This window comes from Myotis myotis, unplaced genomic scaffold (genome assembly GCF_014108235.1).
Source record: "Myotis myotis isolate mMyoMyo1 unplaced genomic scaffold, mMyoMyo1.p scaffold_m19_p_16, whole genome shotgun sequence".
NCBI classification, from domain to species: domain Eukaryota; kingdom Metazoa; phylum Chordata; class Mammalia; order Chiroptera; family Vespertilionidae; genus Myotis; species Myotis myotis.
Genome location: NW_023416320.1, coordinates 17,868,062 through 17,880,427, shown reverse-complemented (window position 1 = coordinate 17,880,427; position 12,366 = coordinate 17,868,062). Strand labels below are relative to the sequence as shown.

The window sequence follows — 12,366 nt, the reverse complement described above, 5'->3', positions numbered from 1 at the left end:
TTTGCTACCATGAAATGTTTATCATATGTTTTTAGAGCCATGACTTCTTTTGGGACAATATAACCAGTTTAATAAAGGAATTTAATTTACATACCAACAGAAGTGAAAAAATATGTCCAGAACTGTTATTCTTTCCACGAGAAAAATCTCTTCCTAATTAATTATACAAACTATAATTCCTAAACAGTCTTTATTTCTAAATAAACAAGAACCAAAATCTCACACACATGAAAATCATGACTAAAGCAGACTTTGATACTTGTCAAGTATTAGGGAAAAGCAGTAAATTTATTGTATTATGGGAAGGTTTATCCTTTATGAACCCCAAATTTAGAAAATCACATTGAATTCCCGTAACTAAAAATAAATACAAATAACGGAAATGTATATTTATATGTTATTAAAATTTTGAATCTAATTCTATTTAGTTAGAAGTTTATTGGCAAAAACTCTCTAATAAACATATCTGAAAATGTGTTTTGGGGCTATAAAAAGAAGTTTTTTGCCAAAGTTAAATTTCAGCTGATTCCAGTCACATTTACTCTGGAAGATTAGTCCAAGGATTTAGAGAGCCTCATTGTATAGTTTGTCATTTTATTATGAAATATCATTTTAATTCAAATATATTAGCAATATTTGGCCTATAGGGTATGACATTTTAAAAATCCACTAAATGTTAATTTTGGGCAATAACTTTTAAGAAAGTATAAACCTTTAAAAATTCTAAAAGCCCTAGAAAATCAGGCTGAATGTCTTTTAATTGTGTAGAAAAAAATTATTGGGATTTTAAACAATTAAATCTACATTTTTTTCCCCTGTGAACACAATAGTTATCTTATTTCCTCAAAACTATTTTAGAGCTAGTGGACACCAAAAATAAAGTCATTGTTATTCCTATCTTGGTTTATAATTTAATAAATCAATTATGTGGCCAACACAGGTAACCTGCATTACACCAGATATGTAAAACTGATACAGAAATCATCTGAATGCTTTGAAAGAGTAGAACTAAAGGCTTTCTGCATTTGTAAATGAATGGTTGTTGGGGAGGAGGAACTAAGGTTTTTAAAGAGACCATAACATCCTAAAAATCTAGAACAAAAAGGAAAAACTACTGATACTAATTTCTAAAACTCACAGTCATAATAATGTAAAACAAATTTGTTTGCCATTTTATCTGATTTTCAATGTGCTTATACATGCAATCTAAATCATAAATATTTATAACATTATAACACCATCTAAAAGAAAACAATGATGTGCAAAAATCTTTATGATAAATAAAATTGCATTTAATGTTATTTTCTTGAAAACTAAAATCATTGAATTCTTTAATGTTGTATTGAATATAAACAATGCCAGTCCAAATTAGAGGAAATGTATGCCAACACCAGCTTCTGACAAGAGAAATAGAAAAGTTAAAGCCCTGCAAATTTGTCTGATTTAGGTCGGATAATCATGGAAACAAGTGAATATTTAAAATTATTTATTTTATCATTATGCACAATGAAGAACATTATAGACGACAGAGTTCTTTCCACCACAAAATTATTTACACCCATTTATTCAGCTAGAAACACCAGCTTGAAGAGGTTCTGGTATATTCCATTTGTAATAATTTGCTTACAGCAAACAACTGTCTTATAATGGAACATGTTGAAGAAAATATTGTCTCATAAGTCTTTTTTGTTCTTTTGAGTCTCAGTCACTACAAGTTCAAGGTACTTTGACAGAATCCTAGTGTCCTGAATGGCCTGATGAATGCATTAAATCAAACAGTGTGTTTGTATTCGGGAAATACTCTTAGATTCATACAAATGTTGCTTGGGTTGTGGATTTCATATTTCTCCCACTGGCACTATGACATTTGAAGAACATTTGTTATGAAAGTTTCACACCAATTTTGTTTTGCTCCTTTTTCATTAGCCGCTGTGCCTCCTTTTCCATTTTCTTTCTTTGCTGTTCCGCTGCTCTCTTTTCTCTGTCTGCTATCTTCTGTTGCCTGAAAAGAAGCATATTCCCATTTTCACTTTTAGAAAATACCACACAGGTAAAATGGCAAATACATGCCAGAAAGAAATAGCAGTGCCTTTTTAGCAGCATCAAATGTAGGTAAAAAGTCTTCATTCTTTTCACTGCTTTTTTTATATACCACTCAGAAAAGGCTGATACTGACGATTCAATCTCCCATTACTGTAATAATTAAAAATCAGTGAAGGATGTCAAGAACATAGATATGACTTCTACTTAAGGATTAACATTTGACCAGCTCTACTAATAAAGGGGCAGCATGCAGGATGTTTACTTATTGCACATCATGAGAGTAGCAGTGGGTGATGCAATAAGCCTAAGGAGAGAAATAGAAGTTGGTCCTAGATCTAAAGGTTTAGGGTATGAGAAAATAAGAAACATGCAGGGTTGAGGAAGAAAGTTGTAGCACAGTTGGGCATGGCATAGGCCACTCTAGGTTATATAGAGAAAAATCTAGTGTAGATTACCTATATATGTAGTAGCAAGCTGACTACGGTAAGTGACATGTATATACAAATCTCAATTATACTTACAACTGGGAGTAAGCAGAGTTATAAATGACCAAAATTCAAGAAAGCAGAGACTTGTTTTAGGCAACATTTTTTTTTCTTTTTTTACAGAGAGGAAGGGAGAGGGTTAGAGAGTTAGAGACATTGATGAGAGAGAAACATCAATCAGCTGCCTCCTACACACCCCCTACTGGGGATGTGCCCGCAGCCAAGGTACATGCCCTTGACCAGAATTGAACCTGGGACTCTTCAGTCCACAGGCCGACGCTCTATCCACTGAGCCAAACCAATCAGGGCTAAGCAACATTTTGACCATCACCACCAATTAACTAGCTTTAAAAGAATAATTCTTAAAATTTTAGTTTTCACTAGCTCCTCCCACTTTCAAGCAAAACTGATAAGCTGCACTAAAAAAGTCAAAATGCCCATGGTAAAAAGGAAGATAGGGAAAGAATTATAAAAGGCTGTCTATGTTACAAACAAATAGGATAATCAAGCCTTGACCTGGTCAGTAGCTGAAATATAAACATCAACAATTAATGTTTCTGGCACAAGAAGAAACTTAGAGATTACTGCAGACAAAATATATTTTCTGTTGATACACATCTGGAATTACTAAAGTATCAGAGTCTGCTTCCTTAATGAAATCGATCGTAGTAGTGGTAGGAGTTTAAGCAACTTTGCAGCACGAAGCATGTCTTCTACTGACTAAGATGTGGTATCATGTGAAACACTACGTTTGGTTTTTTGGCCTTGTTTCATTCAGGGTACAAGAGGACAGGGTGGGAAAGAGAAGGTTTTGCACAGCGAATGTTCAGATATTTGTGAACTCATATGCTCTACAGTGCCGTCATTAGGATTGCTGGGTTCAAAATAAACAGCCCTTTCCTTTATCCTGTGGTTAGTAGAATCCCCAGTATGTTCTAAAATACTCAGAATTCAGTATCTATGATTTATCCAAAAAAGAGAGTAAAAAAATAAATGATTTATCTTTTTGGACAATCCATACAATATAAATGATGGTGTGTGAAATTTTAAAAATATTTCCTTTTTACTGAATAACTATCAAATAGGAACTAAATATTTAAGACTCTCATAATTTTACTGACTTTTAAAATGGACCCCTTAGTTGGAGTGGGGAGCCTGAAAACAAGGACAAGACCAAAAAAGAAAGTCAGTTATGCCTTCCAGTTACTTAACTGCACCCTCTGCTGGTTGTTCAAGGTAGTAGTAATTTATTGATAAAGACAAGCAAAGAATATACAAAAATGAAATCAGTTCGTTTTGTTAAAATAGCCAGATAAAGGGCAATTCATTTTCTATCCCTATTATAAAAGCAATCTTTTAAAATAAAATAGCTGTATTTTACTATCTCATCTTTCAAGGTGCAAACATAATTTAGATACATTTAAATAGCTGAGTTTTCATCAGTGATGATAGTCACAAATTCTCTTAAGAAAATTTTACTTTTACTCTTTGAGCTAATCCAGCTAGCAAGAATTAAGTTTATTACTCACAAGAACAAAGAAATAAGAACACACCAACCAACAAAAATAAACCTGAAACCCTCCAGTATATTTTCTTTTCTGTAGAATGGGCTGTACCTGACTTACATTATCTACTTCATAGGGCTTTGAATGCATCAAATTCAGATACACACACAAATGTAGAATGCTATATAGGTTATTTTAATTCATATTTGAGGGGCTAAGCACTATGACAGTCCATGAGAAAACAAAAAGGAAGGTATAATTTCTGACCTAGAGGAATACATAGTGAAAAACCAAGTTTCAAATTAACACAGTCATCTTCAATTCAACAGAAGAACTGTATAGATTTCTCAGTGACATAGTGGTGACTCGCATTTCATAGTAGGACATTTCAAGAGATAAGTATATTTTACAGGGAATGAAGTATAAATATAGTGTATATATCTAAAAGATCTTATTTGCCATTAAAAAATTATTAATTTGCTTCTATAATACTATACATTATTGGTTTCTGTGAGGTTTTAACCACATAAAATAGCATACATGGTCTGAAATTAAAAAATATATATATCCTATATTAGGTTCAAATGAGAATGAAGAAAAATGTACCATTTGGCAGAATAAACTTTCTTGACCTCAAGTGTAACATGAACAAATCTAGTCCTTCTACTCATGTTGCAATGTAAACGTTACTCAAATACCTCAGAACTTCTTCTGCTTGCCAGGCTGCATCTTCCTCTTCTTCCCATGCATTGGTATTTTCCTGCCAGGTATCCAAGTCACCTAATTCAGGCTACAATAAAAAAACAAAACTACAATATAAAGAGCCATACTTTCTCCCCTCAGCAGTCAACAAGAGCATCTTTTAAAATATAATCCAGACCTTGCCATCCCCCTGTATCTGCTCCAGGTCCATACCATGTCACCAAGTCCTACACAAGGCCCAAATGATTTGTTTCTGGTCTGCCTGCAACGGAGGGGTTCCTGACTTTCAGCACTCACCAGTCCTGGGCAAGTCCCACTTTTTTCCTCCTTTGTTTTAAAGAATACTCCTTTAACATAACTTTTCTTTTTTGCCTACTATAGTTTGGAATGGACAAGAGGAAGGGGTTGGGGTTGGAGTGGCGGAAGGAGAAGACGGAATTAGAGATGCTTGACTGGGCAACTCTGTGCTGGAGATGAAGAGAAAAACCAAGTTTCAAACTAGCACAGTCATCTTCACTTCAGCAGAAGAACTGTATAAATTTCTCAGTGACACTTACTGTCAGGGTCCCAAGCAAAATGAGGAATGGGACAAAACCTACTCTACTGGAGTGCTTCCATACTGTGCTACTTTGCCTGTCCTACTTACCATCAGGCTGGCCACTATTTCCCACTGTTTCCCAGATTCTAAAAGTTCACTTTTTTCTTCCACAGACAATGAAAATGCTCATTCTGGAATGTTTCTAGTGAGGTGTGGAAGTGATTATGTGCATAAAATAACTAGAACCAATCTGTGAACAAACTTATTATGTTCTCTTTTTCAGCACTTACACCTAAAAATGAAATGAAAGATGTTAAATTTTCTCCTCCTACCCATAAATGTAATATCCTATTAAAATTGTTTTAAAATTATTTCTAATTATCTCTTTAATATAAATTTCTAAAAACTAGAACTGCTAAATCAAAGAAAAGATTTTAAAGCCACTGAAACAAAATACAATGACTCTCTTGAAAAGTTGTACCAACTTATCCTCCCAACAGCAGTAGGTAAAAGCTTGTTTCCTTGTACCTTTGTCAATACTGGCAATTTATTTTTTCTATCTTTACTTTAACATCTAAATATGATGTCTTATTATTTTACTCTGAATTTGAGAACTAGTAAGATCTATTTTTCTTCATGTTGTCAAGTTACATCTATTTTATTTGTAAATTTATCCATTTTTCCACTGAGGTTTTTGACTTTTTACTGTATATAAATTTAGATATAAAAAACACGCAACTACTAAGACTATAAAAAGGAGTGATATCTGATCCTTTAGTAGAGATGGCCTTCTACGTAAAAAAAGAAAAAATTGTAAAAGATTGATAGATTTGCTATATAAAACTTAAATACACCAAAAACATCCAAACCAAAATATAAAGCTGAAATACTGTAAAAGATGACAGAAAAAGTTAATATCCTTAGTATAAAAAAGAGCTATCACAATACAAATGATAAGTCCTCCCACTTCCCCCCCAAAAATAGAATGTGCAATTTAAAAGAAGAACCTTGTTTGTGGAATGGGTGATAAAACATTTTTGTTGTAGTGAACAAAGTGCAGGAGTCTACTACCATTCTCTCCTAGGCAATACCCTTTATTTTGTCTGCTTGGGAGGAAAAGCATTGGAGACAATCTCTACCCTTTTTACCCTTCCCAACTCTTTCAGCAGTTACAGATTTACAACTTTATAATGAGCTATAATTATGTTATCATATCATATAATTACTGTTAGGTGGTATACATGTACTAATTCACTGAGGAATTCTGAATGACTTTACCAATATGGAGCATACATATATGAATATTTACAATTTAAAAACAGAAAATAAAAAATTTCACATTCTGGTGTTATGCTCTTTTAGAGAAATATCTATGGTGCTATTGTGCTATCGTATGATCATGTACCTGCATAGGAGTTATCCAAGTTTGTAATATTTATTATGTGTGTGATCGTTTATTTAGCATTGTACCTTCCCCATGAGAATGCATTCTTCTGAGGCAAGGACCTGCCTGCTATGCTTACTTTCCACGACATTACTAGCACCTAGCATAACATCTGGCATTAGTAAAAATAGTTTCTGATCACTGAATAAAAAATGTATATAAACATGGGACCCCTGGAGAGAGACCTCAGAAGCATCTGTGTAGTTTAAACAAATATGATAGATGAACAGACAGACAGATGTAGTGGTTTAAAACTATGTCTGCAAATTTTTTGATACTCCTTCTTTCAAGAGGTGGAGCCTAGTTCTTCTCCCCTTGCATGTGGGCTGGATTTAGTAACTAGCGCCCAATGAATAAAATAATGTGGAGGTGATAGTGTGTCACTGATAGAGCTAAGTCATAAACAGGCATTGTGGCTTCACCCCTACATGCTCTTTTTCTCAGGGATCACTTGTTCTGGGAAAGTCAGCAGTATGTCATAAGAAAACTCAAGCAACCCTATGGAGAGGTCCATTGCAAGGATTTGAGGCTTTGTGAAACCAACCAGCATTAATTTTTTGGCCATGTAAGTGAATCACCTTTGAAATGAATTCTCCAATGCCAGGCGAGCCTTCAGATGACTACAGCCCCAGCTAATGATTTGTCTGGAAACTCATTAGAAACCCTGAGCCAGAACCACCCAGTTTAGTCTCCCCTGGATTCCTGACCCACATAAGCTGTATGTGAAGAAAATGTTTATTATTGTTTTAAGCCACTCCCTGTGGGGTTGTTCTACAACAATAGGTGATGCATATAATCAATTAAAAATTACTAATCAATAATCTATCAAAGCATGTTTAAGCTTAGGTCTGGACCTTGGTGTATTTAAAAAGTTCAGAGGTAATTCTGATACGTTTCCAAGGTTGAGAACTGCAGTTATATACTTTCCTCACTACTTTTAGCCTTAAAGGTATTGCATTTAAGTCAAACATATTTAAAGTCAAATCATACTTTAAAGGTAAATAAAATCTATTAGGGAAACAATTCACAACTCACTTAAAAATAACCTGCTGTTATGGTTAAATTTTAGTGGTAATCTCTTTAAAGGTCGTATTTTTAAATAACATGTTGTCTCTATCTTTCATGTATACAATGGGACTCTGATGTTAGTGTTTAATGTAATTTACAATCTCATAAAGAACAGGAATAGTAAAACTCCAGATTAGCCTCCCTCAATCTGACGAACATGTTTCAAAGTAACAGAAATACAAATACTATGTTCAATTCATTTTTATTGTTTTTCTTCTTCTTTAAAGAAAACAGAATCAAAATAATCCTTGCTTAGATACCATTAACATACTTACTGATTGATGAATAAATGGCATATCTTGTGTAGCTGCTAATCTACTAGAGAAACCTGTGCTACCATCTGGGACGCCAAAATTTAATGGTTCTCTCTTCTTAATAATGATCTAAAAGATTAATTGAAACAGAATTACAGGAATATTTTATACATCATTACATAAATATAGACAAAATAATTAACTAACCAAGCATTTTATAATTATTTTAAACTAGAGGCCTGTTGCACGAAAAGATTTGTGCAATAGGCCTTCCCTTTTCCTGGCTGCCGGCACCAGCTTTCCTCTGGCACCTGGGACCCAGGCCTTTGCTCCGGCTGGAGCCGCCTTCAGTCTTCGCTGCTCCAGCAGGAGCCGCTTCGCACCTATGTATGCAAATTAACCGCCATCTCTGTTGGCTGTTAATTTGCATATCTCGCTGATTAGCTAATGGGAGGTGTAGCAAAGGTACGGTTAATTACCATGTTTGTCTGTTATTAGATAGGATATGTTCTACCTTTTTTCTTTTAAAATTTACAACGTAAAAAAAATTTTAGTCTATAAAAAGTACCAAAATTCTTAATTGTCACACAAATCAGTTGCATAGTGAGAAACACTGTATTTCTCTTAAAAAGTAATAATATATTTTCCTCTTCCTCATTCCTCTTTCCCTGCTTTCTTTCTTAGACCTCAGGTCCCCAAAATATTATTAGGCACTTTTAGTCACAATATTAAATAAGAAAAAAAGCTATATCCTATTACAGTATAACCAGCCCCCTATGCATGTAGATATCTATAAATACAATAACTTTTTCAAGCCAGTAGTATTATCTTTGTAACTTAAAAGTATTTTCATTCTAATTAATTTATTAGGGTACTACTGTAATATACTGGGTTACTAATAAGAGCAGCAATATACTTCCAAAATACTAAGAAACTCACTTAAACTCCTTGAAAAACACACAACTTAATGCTTTTCAGCACTGAGACATTTAGATAATTCAACAAAAACAATTATGATTATAGCATGTAAATGTTATCAGCCTTGAAAAATAAACATATAGCTGAAACTAGATGAAAGGTAGAAGAGGGTGAAAAACTCTAAGAGAAATGTGGAACAAATAAGTTCCTCATTTATAAAGCATATTTATAAAAAAAATTTTCTGTGCTTGACTGAACAAGAAATGAAAGTTTAGGTGTGTGTGTGTTTTTTAAATAGCAGAGTAACTGGTGAGGTATGCTGGAATAATAACATTATAAAATTTGAAAGAGGGGGAAGAAGGGTAAGGGTAGTATGAAATAAACCCTCATTTACCATAGTATAAAATCAATGGACAATGTTTGTGAATGGTAAATCAAGGCACAGCAATTTAAGCAAGATAGACAGACAGATGATTGATAGATAGATAGATAGATAGATAGATAGATAGACAGACAGACAGAGATATGTAAATATAGTGAAAAGCACTAGAAGCCTAAACAGAAAGTTATGTATGAGTGGCTGCTTCTGGAAAGTAAAACTGCCTATGAAAAGTGATGGGGGAGCAGTCCTTTGCTTTTCAATAAAAGTTCTTTTGTAATATATGATTTAAAAAATTTTATTAAGTATATGTACTATTTGATTAAAAAAAAGAAAAATACTCAGCCATTGTTCTTTTTTTAATAATTCCCTTTAAGTGATCATCTATATTCAACTCAAAAGGGATTAAATAAAGTATGGATGACTAACACAAAACTATAATTACTCTAAGTTCTCAGAGCCTTGCCTCAGTTTTATAATGGTTACAAACAACAGAAAGCACTTAGTTTATAGACATCACTAAATTGTGTACACTATTAAGGTTAGAATTGTATTTTATTTAGCTTAGTCTCCACAAATTCTGATATACAGCAGAATTTGCCTAGATATAATTTTTAAAGGTGTACAAATTACTAGATCTGTGTCTAGGTCACTTGAATATATAAACTTTCACCTTTAACATGACAGATCAATGATAAGAAATAGGTTTTCTAACAGTACTAGTTATACTGTCTAATTTTAACTATGGGAATATGAAAAGCAGCTTCATAGTTTAATTACTAAAAATACAAATCTTTAACTTACTTTCTGAGTTTTCCTTATAGTTGGTGTCATGTCCTTAAAATAGTCAGGTTCCAGTTGTTCCAAAGCATTTTGTTGTGTTGCCACATTCCCATTCCCTCCTTCAATCTTTATACTTGTGGGAGCATCTTCATCCCAGGAAGTCCACTCTTCAATATCTGTCTAAATTTAATTGATCAATACTGTCACCATATAGGGAGAACCTAACTGACATTTCATTCATTGTTTATTAGAAAAATGGGCTTGCCAAAACATTAGGTTTCAAACATTTTTAACCAACAGGAAAATATAAATTTTATTTCACATACCAAAACTACATTAAAAGTTTAAAAAAAAATACTTTTACTCTGAGTTGGACATCCTGTTATATCCATTAAAACAAAACAAAACAAAAGCAAATACTTAGAAAACTGAACTGACATTAGAACTACAGCCCACAAAAGGAGGATTGGAACTTACAACCTAAGCCTAATCAGGTTGATTGCCTGATTACATAAACAATATTAACATTTTCTTTTTTTTTTCTTTTTTTTTCTTTTTTTTTTACAGAGAGGAAGGGAGAGGGATAGAGAGTTAGAAACATCGATGAGAGAGAAACTTCGATCAGCTGCCTTCTGCACACCCCCTACTGGGGATGTGCCTGCAACCAAGGTACATGCCCTTGACCAGAATCGAACCTGGGACCCTTCAGTCCGCAGGCCGATGCTCTATCCACTGAGCCAAACCGGTTAGGGCTATTAACATTCTTGATAGTATTTAAATAGGGTAAGGGTCTCGAACATATTCAAAATGTCTGTGAAATAAGTCAAAATTATTCAGCACATAAAAATCAACAAATCTCAACTCACACAGGAAAAGTCAATCAACAGACACAAATCCCCAGGTGATATAAATGTTGACTAAGACTTTAAAGTAACTATTATAAAAGTGGTCCAACAAGCAACCACACTCTTGAAACCAGTAAGAAAAAAATATAAAATCTCAACCAAACAATAGGAAATAAAATAAAGAACCAAGTAAAAACTTTAGAATCAAAATATGTAACAACAAAAATCCAAATTAATTTCATGACATACTAAATGATCTGAAATCCAGTTTGAAAAATATGATTCCAAAACACTGGTTCAACCTTTTGAAAAAAACTTACCTGTTTTGGAACTGATGAATAATCAACTGTAGTTGGCAAAGTTATTTGGTCTCCACTTAATTTCCGTCCTCTGCCAGATCTAACAAAAGGAGAAAAAATTTATTTCAAGAACTATCAAAACAAGCATAGGTAAAAGCACTATGGACAGTAATATAAGGCTTATAAAAGATCTTTTCCAATTTTAGAATTAAGTACCTTAGTAATTAAGAGTTGTTCATTAAGATAAAAATGAAAAGCATGCATCAGATGAAAGTATCTAACTAGGAAGAAGATAAACAGGTCAATTTGAACATAAAATGTATTTACCTGCATATTAATCTCTTTAGGAAGGAGAACAATGTCGCTAAGCAGGTACAAACTTTAAATAACCGAAACTGTGTGATAGCCATGATGGGAACCAAAACCTGTGGAAAAGGCACACAAAACAAATGCATTAAGTTGATTTTATAAGCTATATTCCTGTTCTGAAGTCAAGCTTAAAAGTCCTATTATAAGCTGTGAAAAACAGGCATTTTTTTTTCTTTTCTTTATAAACCACAAATATAGCACAGTAAGTTTAAAATTAAAATGTAAATCATGGGAGGCCCAGGATGGTGGCGGTGGAGGACAATGAACTCATTTCACCCCTTCCCAAATACACACATACATAGACAACAATGACTCCTGTACAACTGAGGGCTGAATAAACAGCCTCTGAACAACAAGAGGAAGATACCAAATAGAGAAGACTCGGAAGGAACTCAGCGGTCAGGAGCCAGTGAGCATCATTGTTTAAGTTTCCCTCCACATTCATAAGGTGGGAAGGAGCTCTATTCCTGGGATTTGGATTACCTGCGAGATCACCACAGCTGTTCACAGGTACACTGACTGCCCTGAGTCTTTTGCTTCCTGAACGAGATCTAGCAGGAAAAACAGGGTGTCCCTGACACACACTAAAGAAAACTAGCAAACCACAAGGGAAGAGAGAGAAAAAGACGAAAAGAATAGAAAACTACCAAAACCAAAAACCAAATAACAAAATGGCAATAAGTACACATTTATCAATAATTACTTTAAAGGTAAATGGATTAAATGCTCCAATA

General features: G+C 33.6%; 1 protein-coding gene across 2 annotated transcripts; it reads right to left on the bottom strand.

Moving 5' to 3' along the window:
* Positions 1–1,469: 1,469 nt before the first annotated feature.
* Positions 1,470–11,688, bottom strand: EBAG9 (estrogen receptor binding site associated antigen 9). 2 transcript variants are annotated; one of them, XM_036338092.1, is made up of 6 exons: positions 11,591–11,688; positions 11,285–11,363; positions 10,141–10,299; positions 8,061–8,168; positions 4,732–4,823; positions 1,470–2,002 (listed from the first exon to the last, which is right to left on the bottom strand). In XM_036338092.1, the coding sequence occupies exons 1-6, from the start codon at positions 11,671–11,673 to the stop codon at positions 1,882–1,884; spliced, it is 642 nt and encodes a 213-aa protein (XP_036193985.1). In that variant the 5' UTR covers positions 11,674–11,688; the 3' UTR covers positions 1,470–1,881. The 2 variants fall into 2 exon arrangements, with proteins under 2 accessions (XP_036193985.1, XP_036193986.1); XM_036338093.1 differs by lacking the exon at positions 8,061–8,168.
* Between the last annotated feature and the right edge of the window lie 678 nt (positions 11,689–12,366).

Excerpts from the sequence above, each read along its gene's own strand:
- EBAG9 (XM_036338092.1), bottom strand. The coding sequence starts at position 11,673 with ATGGCTATCACACAGTTTCGGTTATTTAAAGTTTGTACCTGCTTAGCG. Across the intron at positions 11,364-11,590 it reads CTAAAGAGATTAATATGCAG|ATCTGGCAGAGGACGGAAAT; the intron begins GTAAATACATTT and ends TCCTTTTGTTAG. Across the intron at positions 8,169-10,140 it reads CTATAAGGAAAACTCAGAAA|ATCATTATTAAGAAGAGAGA; the intron begins GTAAGTTAAAGA and ends TTAATCTTTTAG.